The 18,113-nt window shown below is 36.4% G+C and overlaps 1 protein-coding gene across 1 annotated transcript in view; it reads left to right on the top strand.

Annotated features, from left to right (window-relative positions):
• The window catches only part of PTPN21 (protein tyrosine phosphatase non-receptor type 21), a 121,517-nt gene that overhangs the window by 83,543 nt on the left and 19,861 nt on the right, over positions 1-18,113 (top strand). The window contains exons 12-14 of the mRNA XM_043985924.1: positions 561-645; positions 8,680-10,148; positions 16,656-16,793. Coding sequence (XP_043841859.1) covers positions 561-645; positions 8,680-10,148; positions 16,656-16,793 — 1,692 coding nt within the window. The remainder of the gene's footprint in view (positions 1-560; positions 646-8,679; positions 10,149-16,655; positions 16,794-18,113) is intronic.

An 18,113-nucleotide genomic window follows, 5' to 3' on the forward strand; every position in this document is an offset into this window, starting at 1 on the left:
ACAGTAGTCAGATTTTAAAAGCCTGTTTCCTCAGTGAAATGAATACATATGTTTCATTTAATATTATTTGTCAGATATTATTCTTTTGACTGATTAGTTAGCATAGCTAGATTTTTAAATAGTAGAGGTTTGGGTAAGAAGGAGCTAGAGCTTTCTAGAAAATATGTGATTGGGAGGTCATTTAACAACTATATTGTGTTTGAACAACCTTGAATAAAAAAACAAAACAAAACACCTCCCCTGGGCCAATCATATAATCCCAAACTTAATCAAATATAGGTTATTATGTAATGCTATACAACACCCTCATTTTCAATTAGATATTAGCTTGGGGAATATAATTGATGGTAAAAGATTCAGTGTTAGATTATGAAAGGCCACCTCTTGTTTATTTTTCAAGTGCTTAAAAAATACACACAACCCAGCTCCTTTAATATTTCTAAGTAGAAAAGCATAGGATAATATATAGTTCCTAAGTAGATACTTTAGTCAGTTACAACACTTAGTAAAACATCAAGAACTTAATATTTTGTTTTGTTTTGTAAAATTTCATTTCTTAGCCTAAGCCACAGCCATATGTGATGCCTCCACCACCTCAGTTACATTACAATGGACATTATACAGAACCATATACTTCTTCTCAAGGTAAGTCTGCGTGATTTCCAAGAAGCATAATTTAATTAATGTCACTAAGAATAAGAAGACTTAGAAAACTACCAGTCAGGGCTCTTATTGGCTACTGTAGTTATAGGCATCCAAATCAGAGAACTAAAAGAATTATACTCAAGGTCTCTTCTCCCTATTGTACCCAAATCATATGCAGGTAATTTGTTGGAAACTCATAGGAACATAAGGACAGTATAAAATTTATGTTGAAATATATCCACCCCCCCCCTTTTAAAAAACACAATATAAAGAACTCAGTCTTAATTATTATGGCATCATGGTATGGTAGAAAGAGTATAGGATTTGGAGTCAGTCCTTGTGTTTACCTTGCTGCTTACCACTTTTATGACCTTTAGCAAGTTTCTTTCAGTTTTGGGGGCAGTGATTCCTTTTCTGGAAAATGAGGGGGAGGGCAGAGCTGAACAAAATGACTTTCAAGTTTTCTCCCAGCCCTAAAACACTGTGATTTTAAGACTCTTTGACCTCAGAGGGCATCCATTACAGCTTACTCACCTGTAAATTAAATTAGTTACATAGAATAAAGAGGAAATTTGGCTTTATGAAAAGAGAACTGGCCTTAAGCCAGATCCGTGTTTGAGTCTGGGCCCCGAAACTTAACATCTCTGTCACCAGGAATAGTGGTGTTTGTGTTTCCTATATCGTAGTATTATTGTATGGATCAAATGTGATATTGCACATGAAAATATTTTCTAATGGTAAAGTACTCTGTAAATATCAGTTGTCATTATTATCCTCATATCATTGTTATTGTGGAAAATTCATTCTTTTCATCTTCTTCAATGAAGTTTAGATGGAAATGGCCCTTGATCTTTTATATTTATATGTATATTTAATGTTATAGGGATAACTGCATAGGTGGGGAATTGCTTTCTGTAGCTGAATAGAAGTATTAGAACATAAGCTCATTTTCTGTCTATGCTTACCAAACGCATCCTCAACACAACTCATAGAAAGAATGATAAAGATGATTTGTCACTCATCTTGTTCCTACGTGATTTTTTCTTTGTTATTCTGAATTTGACAAATGCAGAAAAACTTGAACATTCTGAATAAATAGGACAAAAAAAGGATTAACCTATTTAGCTATTCAACTTTATCATTAATCTATTAATGCAGATTGTATTTTTATAAAAAAACATAATACATTATGTTTCAAAGCTGACCTGCTTGTTTGTATCTCCTTTTTAACCTTCTATTTTCCCTTGTGCATTAAAAAAAGCTATGACCCTCTTCTTTCTTTTCTCCTTTTGAGCATCACTACTACTAGTCTTCTCCCTCTTAAATTTCCCCTGTACCAATGGAAAAAATTGCAACTCTTCCTTATAACAAATACTGTCCTTCATCTCTGTGTTAGGTAGTTTCCCACATGATTTTGATTTCTTCTACTAGATTTATGTATTTTGAAAGATTTTCATTAAACACAGTATGGAGACTGAGTATTTTATTAGGCAATATCTATTTTTAAAAAAACATCATTCTTAGGCAGATTATGGGCAACACTTCAGTCTGTGATAATTCTTTGTTTCCAATGCAGTTCATAGTTTGAAGTCTCAAGGATATTTTGAGGTCTGTGTATTTAGTATGGGGATTTCTCTTTTGTCAGTCTATGAAAGAGTAAACACTTCTGGTGTATATAATTCTAGCCACTAAGTTATGTTATGTCTTGCTATATACTAGGTAGGGGCTGAAGTTTTTTTTTTAGAATTTTATTTTCCCAAATTACATGTAAATACAAATTTTGACATCAATTTAAAAACAAAAAACTTTGTGTTCCAAATTCTCTTCCTTCTTCCCTACCCCTTCCTAAGAACTCAAACAATTCAATATAAGCCAAATATGAGAAGTCATGCAAAACATTTCCACATTAGCTAGGTTGTGAAAGAAAACAAACAAAAATAAAACTTCAGATAAAGGAACTAACAAAAAAAATTATGCTTCAATCTGTATCCAGATGCTATCAATTCTCTCTCTGTAGATGGACTGCATTTTTCATAAGACTTTCAGAGTTGTTTTAGATCATTGCATTGCTGAAAATAACCAAATCATTCACAGCAGATCATCTTTCAGTATTGCTGTTATTTTGTATACAGTACATTTCAGTTACAGTACAGTTGCATCAGCTCATATAGGTGTTTCCCAGTTTTTCTGATAGCATCCTACTCATCATTCTTTTCATAGTAAACTATATTTATATTGTACAATAAACCAATGAGGTCGATTCTTGCAACAACAGTAAGAGATAATATTTATATATTACCTTATACCTGACAAAGAATTTTCTTCACAGTAGTCCAGCAAAGTACCATATATTTTATCATCATCAATCAATTTTCATCATCATCATCAATTAATCCTTCTCAGCATCAATCAGCCCTCAGCATCAATGAATCCTTATCAATCAATTCTCGTCTTCATCCTATCGTCATCAATCCATCAATAATCATTATCATCATCTTACATTACCCTTGCCTCTGCTTTGAACTTTTTTCACAGTTACTATTGTTAACTGTTTCTCTCTATCCTATTCTCTCCCCTATGATATTTACTCTATTTTCAATCTTCTTTTACCCTATCCCTCCTCAAAAGTATTTTGCTTCTGACTGTTCCCTCCCCCAATGTACCCTCCTTTCTTTCACCCCTCTCTCCTTATCCCCTTCCCCTCCCACTTTCCTACAGGGTTAGATAGATTACTCCACCCAATTGAGCTTGCATGTTATTTCCTCCTTGAGCCAACTCTGATGAGATTAAGGTCTTTGAGCCAATTCTGATGAATGTAAGGCTCATTCAGTGCCCTACTCTTCCCCCCTATCTCTCCCCCCACTCCATAAGCACTTCCCCTTCCTCCAGTGCAATCCTCTCACCCCTTAATTTTACCCTAAAGATGTCATCATGGGGCAGTTAGGTAACACAGTAGACAAAGCACCCACCCTGGACCCAGGAGGACCTGAGCCCAAATTTGGCCTCAGACACAAGACACTCATCCACTACACACTCCCAGGCATGCCACCCAACCCTGACCACAAAAACAAAACATAACAAAAAAACCACAAACAAACCAGTAAACAAAAAAATAAATGCTTTACAGATATCATCCCTTCATAATAAATTCCCACCTGTGTCCTTTAAGTATATTCCTTTCAGCTGCCCTAATACTGAGAAAGTTCTTATGAGTTCCCATGTAGGAATGTAAACAGGTTAACCTTTCAACATCCCTCTTGATTTCTTTTTCCTGTTTACCTTTTTATGCTTCTCTAGGGTCTTGTCTTTGAAAGTCAAATTTTCTATTCAGTTCAGGTCTTTTCATCACGAATATCTGAAAGTACTCTTTTTCATTGAAGTCCCATTTTTCCCCCGAAAGGCTATACTCGGTTTTTCTGGGTAGGTAATTTTTGGTTGTAATCTCAATTCCTTTGTACTCTTGTAATGATTGGAATGACGCCACCTACTGGAGACTTACTATAGGAAAGCTCCACCATGAGTAGAATGCCTCAGAGGGCAAGGCCATGTGGCTTTTCCTTGGCGTCAGGAAGTAATGTTTGCGCATGGGTACTGTCCACCAAGGCTACCAGCCAATCAACTTGAGGAGCCTCTCATTTTCTGGGAGGGGACAGGAAGGAGGAAGGAGGGCCTGCATGGAGAGGTCTCTCTCTTTTTGGTTCCTGACTTTATGGTGGTGGTGGTGGCGGCAGAGGACTTCACAGGAAAATTGAGGAAAGATAAGATTGCCATGCTGTTGGAATTCTGTTCTCAATCTTTCTCTTTCTACCTTTCAATAAACCCTTAAAAACCTAAACTCGTTTTATCAGTGATTTTAGTCAGTTTCCCCCAAAATTAGGGGAACAGATTAGAACGCACATTTAGAATCTTAAATTACACACTCTGGAATATCATATTCTATTTCCTCTGATCCTTTATAATAGAAGCTGATAGACCTTGTGCTATCCTGACTGTCTCCACAGTACTTGAATTCTTTCTTTCTTTCTTTCTTTCTTTCTTTCTTTCTTTCTTTCTTTCTTTTTTTTTTTTTTTTGCGGGGCAACGGGGGTTAAGTGACTTGCCCAGGGTCACACAGCTAGCAAATATCAAGTGTCCGAGGCCGGATTTGAACTCAGGTACTCCTGAATCCAGGGCTGGTGCTCCATCCACTGCACCACCTAGATGCCCCCAAATTCTTTCTTTATTACTGCTTGCAGTATTTTCTCCTTGACCTGGGAGCGCTGGAATTTGGCTATAACATTCCTGGCAGTTTTCATTTTGGGATCTTTTTCAAGAGGTGATTGGTGGATTGTTTCAATTTTTATCTTACCTTCTGTTTCTAGAATATCAGGGCAATTTTCCCTGACAATCTCTTGGAATATGATGTCTAAGATCTTGTTTTGATCATGGTTTTCAGGTAGTCCAATAATTTTCAAATTATCTCTCCTGGATCTATTTTCCAAGTCAGCTGTTTTTCACATTGCCCTCTATTTTTTTTATTCATTTGGGTTTGCTTTATTGTGTCTTGATTTCCCATAAAGTCATTAGATTCCATTTGTTCAATCTTAATTCTTAGGAAATTATTTTCTTCAGAGAGCTTTTCTATTTGGCTTTTCAAGCAGTTGCCTTTTTTCTCATAACTTTTGTGCATAACTTTCATTTCTCTTTCCATTTTTTCCTCTACCTCTATTTGTCTTCAAAATCCTTTTTTGAGCACCTCTGTGGCCTGAGACCAATTTATATTTTTCTTGGAAGCTTTGTATGTAGTAGGCCTGACATTGCTATCCTCTTCCTTGTCACTAAAGAAACTTTCTATGGTTCACATCTTTGTCTGCTCATCTTGCCTGCCTATTTCTTGACTTTTAACTCCTTCTTAAAGTGAGGCCCTGCTTCCAGGATGCTCTGTCCCAAGCTTCATGGGGTCCCAGGTGGTATGATTTAAGGAGAGACACATTCCATAGTCCCCTGGCCTGTGCTCTGGTCTGTAAATAACCCCAGACCTACAAAATTTTTGTTTTGCTGGATTGATAGCTCCAGTGAGCCTGGGCTTCTCTCCCACCTGGGCCATTGCCACTCCAGGGCTGAACTTTTATACCGCATATTGATGTCTTTACAGGAGTTATATAATTTCCTTTAATACTGTGCATTAAACATCAGGTCTATGCTCCTTAAGGATAGCCCTTCTGTAATTTTTGGTGGCATTGAACTGGTTTTGATTTGTTACCATAAACCTCTCTGTTCTTAAAGAAACCAAATGTCATGATTCAGCCTCATTTTGATGTTTCTTGGTCAACATGTTGGCTGTAGTCATGCAAGTGTCGATCATGGAGGCTTTTGAATTCCACTGATTTGAAGACCATTTGTTTTTCTGTTACATTCAAGTAATCCAATGGTGTGTACCTGTTATCAACCTCTGCCATTGCTTAGTGAAGGGATAGCTGTATGTTCAAAAAGTATTTCTTTTGGTTTTTGACCTATTGATAATACTCTGAGCATGCCTCTCAATTTTCTTCTACTCTTTTGATGAGGAGGTGTTTTTTGTTAATAATGTACAAGCTTTGCTTAGGCTGCTTTCTAAATCTGTTATGGTCTACTTTTCAAAAGTATATATTAAATTAAGATAGTCATTGTGTATATGTTAATTGCTGTAAATGTAATCTTCCAATTCAGTTTTTATTATAGGATGTGATTACTGTTTTAGATATGTGATAATAGTGACAGACCACTGGACTTGGAATTTGGAAGGTCTGATATCAAATCTTGCCTAAGACACCTTACTAGCCTTTGGGCAGGGCAGTTAAATGCTGTCAGCCTCAGTTTCCTCATCTGTAAAATAAGGATGATAATTCTTCACAGAATTATTATGAGGATCAAATGAGAGAATATACACAAAGTGTTTTGTAAACCTTAAAGCTAAATATATGCTATTAATTAATGATATATTAATTCTTAATAGATAATTGACCTTGATGCATTAAAAAAATCAGAATGTTCCTATGTACAAGTCAGACACTTTTCAAGTGATAATATACCTCTGTGTACATACATTTACATGTAGATGTTACCATATTTTTGCTGCTTTTACCTTATTGCAAATTTCAATAATGGCTCAGTATAAGAAGATGGTGCCATTGTGTTTGATTCATGAAGTATTTTTCAGAGATAGGTCACAAAAGACCATAAGTAATATTTTCTCCCTCAGTGTTCATGCATTTAATTCTAAAATTTGGCTGGTTTTTAAGTGATGAGTATGAGGAGTTAGTTTCAAGATATTGTTTACTAAACCCACATCATGAGAATTTATCACTTTGACTCATTGCACACTTGTCAGACATGTGGCAATGTTTGTGAACCTTACATGATTGCTGTTCTTCCTGTACATCTCTTTTTACTCTTTTCTGATGCCTTCCTTTTTTGCATTACATGTTTTTAATCAGTCTCTCTATATAATCTATAAATCACTTATTTTCTCTGCTCTTATAGACATCCTTTTGCCAAACATTCTTTCTTCTGTATTTTCATTTTAGAGAAGCACAGCTGATTCTTGATTGGCTAAGAACAAATACTATACTACTACTACTACTACTACTACTACTACTACTACTACTACTACTACTACTACTACTACTACTATTATTACTACCACCACCACCACCACCACCATCACCACCACTACCACCACTACCACCACCATTTACATAGTATTTACTATGTGCTAGGCACTGTACTAAGCACTTTACAGTTATTATCTTATTTGATCCTCATAACAAACCTGACAGGTAGGTGCTATTTTACTATCCTTATTTTATAGATGAGGCAACCTCAGGTAAGTGACTTACTCAGGGTCACTTAGCTAACAAGTGTCTGAGGCCACTTTTAAACTCAGGTGTACCTCATTACCTATCTGCCTTTTAGTTGAAGTCAAAATGGTTTGGATTAAACAATAAATCCTTGTTAATTTGGACTTCAATCAAACTGTGGGGAGAATTTTTAAGTATGAGCTGTTTTCAAAAACTTTAAAAGTTTCAGTTTGCAAGCAAACTGTGTAGCTAAAGCATAAGGAGAGTCTGACAAGGAGGCTGATACTTTTATATGCTAATTAGAGATCGTCTCAAATTTTTTTTCTCAATGCATGATATCTACTGGGCTATACACATACACACACACACACACACACACACACACACACACACACACATACACACATGGTTAGCCTCCTAAATGTACATGCTCAAAAAGTTTTAAATCTGTTGCTCTTTAGGAATATTTTAGAAGTTGAAATTTTAGTTCAGATAATATATTCTTCCTGTAAGTCTGAATTAACGAGGATTGGGTATATTTAGTCCCAGAACAATTGGCTCTGCCCACTTTTTCTTGGCATTTCCTTTGGTAGTTATTTGACCCCAGCAAGAATTCTCACCCAGAGGTTCTCTTACTTCAAATCCAGCACTCTACCATACTGCCTCATAGATTGTGGATAGTTTTCTACATCCTGCCTGTTTAAGGAAGATTTTATTCATATCCCACATATACAGAGGAGCATAATAATAAACAGATGAAATAACAAGGAAAAACAAACACTGAAGACCCTTAGTTATGCTAATTCATTGCTGCTGTTATCCTTAAGAATAGCAGAATTCTTCTCGAATAAAATCCACAAGTCAGTAGATTTTTACTTTGATATTTGAGGATCACTCATGTCCAAAAGGAGTGCTTTTGGGAGTAAAATACATTCCCTTTGAGCTCCTTGCCAAGTGCTGGATATCTACTAATTAGAAGAAAGTCAAGCACAAGTTTCTGAATTTCAGAAAAGGAAGATGGTTTCTGAAGTGGTTGCCCTATTCTTTTAGTAGCAAGTTTGCAACATTTGTAGAAATTATATCTTTTTTGTTTTTGTTTTTGTCTTGGGATAAATTTGTGGCAGTGTTTTTGATTCTTGAATCTCAGTATTGAGCCTTAACAGTGATACATTTTAACTATCTAGCTTGAAATAAATCTTAAATATTTTCTTTTCAGATAACCTCTTTGTGAACAACCAGAATGGATATTATTGCCATTCTCAGACAAGTCTAGATAGAGCACTTGACTACAATGGAAGAATCCGCAATGGGAGTGTCTACAGTGCCCATAGCACGAACTCTTTAAATAATCCACAACCCTTCTTACAACCTTCACCAATGTCCTCTAACCCAAGCATTACTGGAAGTGACGTTATGAGACCTGACTATGTTCCATCACACAGACATAGTGCTCTGATACCACCATCCTATCGCCCCACCCCAGATTATGAAACTGTGATGAGGCAGCTCAACAGAGGAGTGAGCCATGCCGACAGGCAGAGCCACTCACTGAGAAATCTCAACATTGGCAATTCATATGCTTATAGTAGGCCTGATGCTTTGGTCTACAGTCAGCCTGAAATCAGGGAACGTGCTCAGTTTACCTCTCCGCAGTCAGCGCATTATCCATTCAATCTAAATTACAGCTTTCATAGCCAGTCACCTTACCCCTACCCTGCTGAGAGGAGACCTGTTGTTGGAGCTGTGAGTGTGCCCGAGTTGACTAATGTGCAACTTCAGGCTCAGGATTATCCAGCTCCCAATATCATGAAAACACAAGTTTATAGACCACCTCCGCCTTACCCATATCCACGGCCTGCCAATAGCACCCCAGACTTATCCCGGCATCTGTACATCAGCAGTAGCAACCCGGATCTCATTACGAGGCGAGTCCACCATTCAGTGCAGACGTTCCAAGAAGACAGTCTCCCAGTTGCCCATTCTTTGCAGGAGGTCAGTGAACCGTTGACTTCAGCCCGGCATGCTCAGTTACAGAAGAGGAACAGCATTGAGATAGCTGGATTGACCCATAGTTTTGAAGGAATAAGGCTTAAAGAAAGGACCATGTCTGCCTCTGCTGCTGATGTGGCAGTGCCCCGGGTCATAGCAGCCAGCTCTCAGCCAAATGTTTTCATAGAAAGGACAAGACAAGAAGAAAATGAAGAGCAAGAGAATGTGAGATATGGTCATAAGAAATCTCTTTCAGATGCCACCATGCTGATTCACAGCAGTGAAGAAGAAGAAGAAGAAGATTTTGAGGAAGAAAGTAAAGCATGTACCACCACGCTCTCTCCTCATCCTGATGAGACCATGCAGCGTTCTTCGGGGATAGGTGGTTATTCTAAAGAACCTTTGCTTGGTTACCCATATGGTTCTGTTACCCCTGGGCCCAACCCTTTGCATATTCTTGAGCCAAAGTCACATATCCTAGAGACTGAGAAGACCGTAAGAGCCATCAGTCCAGTTCATGTGATAGTTGAAGCCCAGGTACCTAGAAGAGAAGGGTTATTGACTCCATCAATGTCAGAGTCTGACCTCACAACATCAGGACGCTATAGAGTGAAAAGGGATTCTCTTAAAAAGAGGCCCGTGTTGGACATTCTTTCAGGAAAGAAGAATGTTGTTGAGGGTCTTCCTCCATTAGGGGTAAGCCATAGAATGTTTTTCTTTCTTTGTAGTCTTTTGTAAACAAATAGGGCTATATTTTAAAATTTTTCCTTTGCTCTTTGTGTATTTCTTTAAATTTCCCCTCCCATTTATCCTTATTTCTGTGCTGATTTTAGCTTAATAGTTTTGGTTTTGTCTGGAAATTGACACAAACCGATGAATCTCCTAGTTTATCCTTTTGCTGCCTCTTGAAAGGCATATATAAGTTGGATGAAGAGAGAAGATAAATTAGTGAATGCCCTTCAGAATCAAGTATTTTGTTCATGGATTTTCATAGAGAAGAAAATGAAAAAGGCATGACCTTAACCAGTAATTTTTTGGAGGTGGTGTGTGTTACTAGCTTCCTCTGAAAATTTCCCTGTAGGTATATTTCATGAGCCACTTCTAACCAAGTGCTTGTAAACTGCTGAAATTTGAAACATGTCAAGGATGCTGTGATGAATTTGTGATTGGTTATTGTCCTTTATTCTCAAAGAGGACCAGATGACATCACTATGTTGGAGTCAAGGTACAGTGTATCCAACTGTGGCTGATAAGACCAATGAGCCTGGAAGGCTCTACCACAGGTTGGGCACAAATAGTTCACCTGTCTCTAAATTTGTGCATCTCATGTTTCTTTTGAGCTACTGCATTTCTACTTTACTCTTAGAGTACAGAGTCTTCTTTGATGTGGGCACCCCATGCTGGGTAGTATAGAGCTTCAGAAAAGGGCCAAGTTTTATTTGTTCAGCAGATTCTTTTAAACATGAAAACTTCTGCTGTATTTTTATTTGATTGGTTTTTAATCATAAAAGTATTTTATTATTTTCTAGTTACATGTAGAAATAGTTTTCAACATTTGTTTTTATAAAATTTCTAGTTTCAAATTTTCCGTCCTTTCCCTCCCCTCTCCCCAAGACAGACAGCAAGCAATCTGATATAGGTTATATATGTACAATCACATTAAACATATTTCTGCATTAGTCATTCTATGAAAGAAGAATCAGCAAAAGGGAAAAACCTCACAAAAGAAAAACAAAAAAAGTAGAAATAGTATGGTTCAATCTGCATCTAGATTCCACAGTTCTTTTTTTCTGGATTTGGAGAGCATTTTATATCATGAGTCCTTTGGAAAAATCTTGGACCATTGTATTGCTGAGAAGAGTCAAGTCTATCATAGCTGATCAACACACAATGTTGTTGATACTGTGTACAATGTTCTCCTACTTCTACTGTATTTTGATGGAGTGGGAGAGGAAGCATCACATAGTGGATAGAGAGTTGGTCTTCAAGTCATGGAAGACCTGCTTTCTTCTGTGTATTTTCTTTTTTTCTTTTTTTTTTCTGCAGTGTAGTGAGGGTTAAGTGACTTGTCCAGGGTCACACAGCTAGTAAGGGTCAGGTGTCTGAGGTTGAATTTGAACTCAGGTCATCCTGAATCCAAGACTGGTGCTTTATCCACTGCGCCATCTAGCTGCCCCCTGTATATTTTCTAAGTGTTCAATTGATATTTTTTTGACAACAGCAGTCTCCTAGAGTCTGACAATGATCAAAGTTCTCAAGTTTCTCAAAGTTGTTTTCCTTTACAATGTCATAATCATTTTAATATTTTTTTCCTGATTGTGCTTGGTTCAGTCTGCATGAATTCATCAAGTCTTCCTAGATTTTTTCTGAATCTGTCCCTTTTGCCATTTCTTATGGTACAACAATATCCCTTTATATTCATATGCTATAAGTTTTCAGTCCTCCTCATTGATGGAAACCCCTTTGTTTCCTATTCTTTACTACTAAAAAAAAGTGCCGCCATATTATTGTACATATGGCTCTTTTTTTTCCTTCTTTAAACTTTTTATGGGTGTAAGCCTAGTAGTGGTATTGCCGCATCAAAGGATATGTAGACAGTTTAGTGACTTTTGGGGGGATAGTCCCAATACTTTTCAGAATGGTAGGAGTAATTGATATCTCTACCAATTGTTCTTTTAGTGTGCTTGTCCTCCCATAGTCTCTCCAAGAATTGCTGTTACCTTCTTTTATCATCTTTGCCAATCTGTAGGGTTGGAACTTTAGAGTTGTTTTAATTTGCATTTCTATAATTAATAGTAATTTGGAGAGTTTTTTCCCCATAGTGTTGTTGATAGTTTACATTTTTTTTGAGAATTGTCCAATATGATTTGGTGCATGTTTTTCATAGAGTTATTATGATTGTTTACATTTCTTCTCTTGAGAATTGCCTATATATGTTTTATTTGTATCATTTATCTAATTGCAGAATGACTCTTGTTTTTATATATTTGAATCAATTCTCTACATATCTAACATATCAGACCTTTATCAAATTAGCTTTTTTCTTAAGGGAACTTTCTTAAGGTGATTACTTTTTTCTTTTAAACATCAATTTTTAAAACATAACATTTAGGTAGTGGATTGTGGTGCAGTGGGTAGAGAAAATTGGGCTTGGAGTCAGGAAGACCTAAGTTCAAATCTGTTGAGATACTTATTGACCCTGTACAAGTCCCTTAACTTCTGGTTGCCTCAGTTTCCTCAACCATAAAATGAGGATAATAATAACATCTACCTCCCAGGATTATTGGGAGGTACAAATGAGATAATAATTATAAAGCACTTAGTTCAGTCTCTGGCACATGGTAAGCACTATATAAATGTTAGCTATTACCAACTGTCATCTGGAGATAATGACTTCCTCATAAAATCAATGAAATTCTTATATAATATGTTCTGTGTTAATGAAAGTAGACTTTGACTATTTTTACACAATTTACATTCTATTTGGAACATTAGATTTTTAAATGATACAAATTATTTTATTTCCAATCTGAAGCAGTTTATAATGTTTCAACAATAGTTTAGAACCACAAAGTGCTGGTATGATAAAGGATCAAGTAATCCATCCCCCTTAAATTTATATAGGGGGGAAGCTAGGTGGCGGAGTGGATAAAGCACCAGCCCTAGATTCAGGAGGACCTGAGTTCAAATCTGGCCCCAGACACTTGACACTTACTAGCTGTGTGATCCTGGGCAAGCCACTTAACCCTCATTGTCCTGCCAAAAAAAAAAATTATATAGGAGGGAACTGAATTGTGGAAGGTTATATTGCTTAAGGTTAACCCACTACTTAATGACAAAATAGAGTAGAGGTCTCCTCTTACAGGTGATGGGGGTATAGCATGGGAAGAGAAAGGAATAAATGATTATATTTGTTGTTCAGTCATTTGGGTTGTTTCTGACTATTTTTTAAATCCCATTTGGGATTTTCTTGGCAAGGATACTGGAGTGGTTTGCCGTTTCCTTCTCTGGGTCATTTTACAGATGAGAAAACTGAGGCAAATAAGGTTATGAGATTTTTCCAGGGTCACACGACTAGTAAGTGTCTGAGGCTAGATTTGAACTCAGGAAGATGAGTCTTCCTGAATCCAGGCCTGGTGCTCTATCCACTGTACCACCTAATTGCCCTAAGCATTTATATAGCATCTACTATGTACCAGACACTGTGCTGAATGCTTTATAAATATAATCTCATTTAATTCTCACAACAACCCTGTGAGGTAGGTGCTATTATTATCCTCATTTTATGATTGAGGAAACTGAGGCAACCAGAAATTAATTGACTTGTCAAGGGTCAAACAGCTAGTGTCTGAGGCCATATTTGCACTCAGGTCTTCCTGACTCCAAGTTCAATGCTATATTCACTGTGCCACCTAGCTGATTCTTACAAAACTATGGGATTATCGATTTAAGGCTAGAAGGGACCTAGGAGAGCATTAAATCTAACCTTTTCACCTTTTATGCAGAATGAAGTTGAGGCCCAGAGAGGTTAGGAGATTTACCTAAAGTAACACATCTCGTAAGTGGCTAAGGTGGGATTTGAAAGGTTTTCTTGGCTCTTAAGTTAAGCACTGTATCCAGTGTCTCATGGTGCTTCTAGTCCAGTGTTCTTTCTTGAGGAACTTCTTTTAAAAGTTAGATTGTACCAGGTTTTTGAGTTGATAGCAACTCATGTTTCATTTAAATTTGTGGCCACAATATCTGTGATTTGAACATTTCTCCTCACCCCAACTCACCATCCTTTTCCAAAAGGTTGCTTCTATAGAATAATTTGGGGGGGGGGGCAATGAGGGTTAAGTGACTTGCCCAGGGTCACACAGCTACTAAGTGACAAGTTTCTGAGGTGGCATTTGAACTCAGGTCCTTCTGAATTCAGGGCTGGTGCTTTATCCACTGTGCCACCTAGCTGCCCCCTCTATAGAATAATTTTAATTTTCTTCTTTTTTTTTTTTTTTGTAATTTTATTCTTGTAGCTCTACCTTCCTGAATGCAATGCCCATGAATTATTCCCATGCAGATATACCTTGAACTGTCTTGTAAAGGGGGTTCTGTGGATAGATCTCAGGTGAACTTGATGAGGAAAAAAAAATCACAACTTTATTTTCACTAACCTCTTCCTGAAATTTGGCATTTTCTTTGATTATTTAAAAAACATGATCCTGAGAAGGGTCCATAGGGTTCATCAGACTGCCAAAAGGTTCCATTCACACAAAAGAAGAACTTCCACACTAGACTGCATTGATTTAAATCATGTTGTTTCCTTGCCTCTGACATTTCTCCTCTGCATTGTTCTGTGATCATAGCTCTAGAACTTCATAGGCTTTTTCAGACCATCTGGCCCACCTCCATCAGTTTGCAAATAAAGAAATTGGGGCCCAGGTGAGTAAAGTGAGATTGGCCAGAGTCATATAGGTAGTACCCAGAAGTAGGATTTGAACCCTAAGAAAGCTATTGAGGAGAAGAAAATCCTCATATGCTCCAAAATATTTATAATAGCACATTTTTTTTTGTGATTCCTAAGAATTGAAAACAAAGTAGATTCCTATCAGTTGTAGAATGGCTAAACAAACTGTGACATATGAATGAATTGGAATATGACTGTGCTGTAATGATGTGTGTGATGACTATAGAGAAGCCCAGAAAGAGTTCTTAAGAACTAATGCAGAGTGAAATAAGCAGAGCCAAGAAAACAATACCCATAGTTACTCCAACAATGTTAATGGAAAGAACAACCATACACCAAAAAGTCAAAAGTGAATGTAATAAAATTATAAAGATCAAGCAGGATTCAAATGGAGAGATATGAAGACTCCCCCAACCTACCCCATCAGGGAGGTAGGAGGTTCACAGGTATTACATATTGCATATGTTTTTGGTCTTTTTTTAAAGGTATCAATCAATTGTGCTGATTTTCTTTTACTCTCTAAAAATATTATTTGTCAGATAGGATGTCTCTCTCGGTGGGAGAGGGGGATAACTATAGTGATGTAAGAAACAGAAAATATCAATAAAAGCTTATAAGAAAAAGGGACCTTAGAGAACTGTTCTACCTGGCTATTTCACAGTTGAGAAGAGGTTATTTGTCTTTCCCAAGGTCACAGGCAAAATTTGTGGTAGAGCTTGGACTAAAATACATGTTTACTGGGGCAGTTAGGTGGCGCAGTGGATGAAGCACTGGCCCTGGATTCAGGAGGACCTGAGTTCAAATCCATCCTCAGACACTTGACACTTACTAGCTGTGTGACCCTGGGCAAGTCACTTAACCCCTATTGCCCTGCAAATAAATAAATAAATAAATAAGCAAATAAACAAATAAATAAATAAAATACATGTTTACTGACTGCAAGTAGCATTCTTTCTATTATATATCCTCTGCTCCTTTCCCTACACGGTACCTTTTTTCAGGAAATCAAACACATTTAAAGATATTATCTCTGTCCCAATAGTAACTTGCAGTCATATTTTATTTTTCCATTTTAAAGAGGAAGCACTTGGAAAAGCAAAATAACATATTTTGGGGGGTCATATAGCAAGTCTGGTTGATTGAATATGGATTGCAGGATGTCCAACACCATCTCCAGTACAGAGAAAGAAAATGAACAGAAGTGGTAGTTACGCCCTCCCCTAAAAAATATTAATTTTAAAAATTTCAGCATGGAGTTGCTTTCAGATTTGTTTGAAATATGATCTTTGCCAAAATCAAAACTCTTTCAGTAAGATGTAGCAATGTTATCTATAGCAAGTTTTGAAATTCTGGCAATAGTATGTCTTGTGGAGGAATGTTGCAGGCTTAGAGCCTCACCTTTGATTGCAACATAGTAATGCAACCAAGTGCATTTCAAAATCTCAGACCTGGAATGAAGCTGGGTAAGGGCTTTGGCCTTGGGAAGAATGTGGCATCCACCTAATGATGCTAACTTAAGACATGAAGCACAAACACAGAGTTAGAAACAGCGGAACATTCCCTTTAGTTTGTAAATCTGAAGAGAAACATTTAGTCTCTTCTGTCTAGCATTGAATTCATTGAAATTTCAGTTTTCTCTTTGAAGAGGTATGTGTGTGTGTGTATGTGTGTGTACAAATATGTGTTATGTTATTGTTATATGTTATGTGTTATATGTCTGTTAAATATATATATATATATATATATATAATTTTCTATAGGGAATGAAAAAGAATCGAGCAGATGCAAAAAAATGTGGTCCTCTTAAACTGGCTGCTTTGAATGGATTGTCGTTATCTAGAATGCCCTTGCCTGATGAAGGAAAGGAAGTGCCTACCAGAGCAACCAATGATGAGAGGGTATGTAAAAACCAGTTTGGATACTATGACTTCTACTTTAATGATAATCAGATGGTATAAAACAGGATCTTCATAAAATTTTATTAAATGCCATGGCTTTCACAAATCTAGGATTTTGGAATTCTCTCATTTGGGCTTTAAATTTGGGTAAATTTAGATATACTATCATAAGAATTGTGAATCACTTAAAAGTGAGAATGCCTTACAAGATTTTGTTTCTGATTTTTATTCTATACCGACTACCTAGTGTTGTCTTTTATGTTTTATTTGTTTTATTAGAGTTTGAAGGGCTGGTAGCAGACATGTATGAGGGACTATGAAAAAAAAGCAATAAAAATGAGGCCATTTAAATGATTTATTTTTTCAGTTTCATTCCAGTAATTTTTTCATTAATGCTATTTTTTATTTCAATTCTATGATTTCTTTCAATATAGGTAATTTTTTGGTGAAACTTTATTCAATAAATATCAGTCATATTTGCTATTATTTTTTATCTTTACTGTTTTTCATAGCATCAAATAAATGCATTAATTTATAATGACAGAATTAATCATATCTTCTTCAACTTGCTCTTTTCTTGGAACATATTTTGCTTACTCCTTGAGTAAGATCTAACTCTGTACAACATTACTCTAGTCTTATCTTCAGTCAAAAGCAGGAAATGTTCTTTATCTCCCTAGTCAATGACTTATTTCCTGCTTCCTTTAATGTTTTATCTGTGTGTCATATCATGTTTCATAGAATATTTTTCCAATGGTATTTTATTTTCCCTTTTAAAATTTAGTTTTTTGGAGGGGTTGTATTTTAAGTTCACAACTGTCTCCCTTGCACCCTCCCCAACCCACACTAGACAAGTCTACCATTTGACATAGAGACATACATAAATACAGACACAGATACAGACACAAACATACTAAATATATATCTCCAAAATAGTTGGATCATTTCAGAGTTCTGCCAACAGTGTACTAGCGTCCCAATTTTTCCACACCTCCTTCAACATTTGTCATTTTTCCCTTCTATCATTTTAGCCAGTCTGGTAGGTGTGAGATGATATATCAAAGTTTTTTAATTTGAATTTCTCTAATCAATAATCTTCTAGACCATTTTTATATGACTATATATAGCTTTGATTTCTTCATCCAAAAAGTGGTTGTTCAGATCCTTTGACCATTTATGAATTGGGGAGTAACTCATATTCTTATAAATTTGACACAGTTCTCTATATAGTTGGGATATGAGGCCTTTATCTTTATCTGAGAAACTAAAATTTTCCCCCAATTTTCTGCTTTCCTTCTAATCTTGACTACATTAGTTTTA

The sequence above is a fragment of the Dromiciops gliroides genome, chromosome 2, assembly GCF_019393635.1.
Source record: "Dromiciops gliroides isolate mDroGli1 chromosome 2, mDroGli1.pri, whole genome shotgun sequence".
NCBI lineage: Eukaryota > Metazoa > Chordata > Mammalia > Microbiotheria > Microbiotheriidae > Dromiciops > Dromiciops gliroides.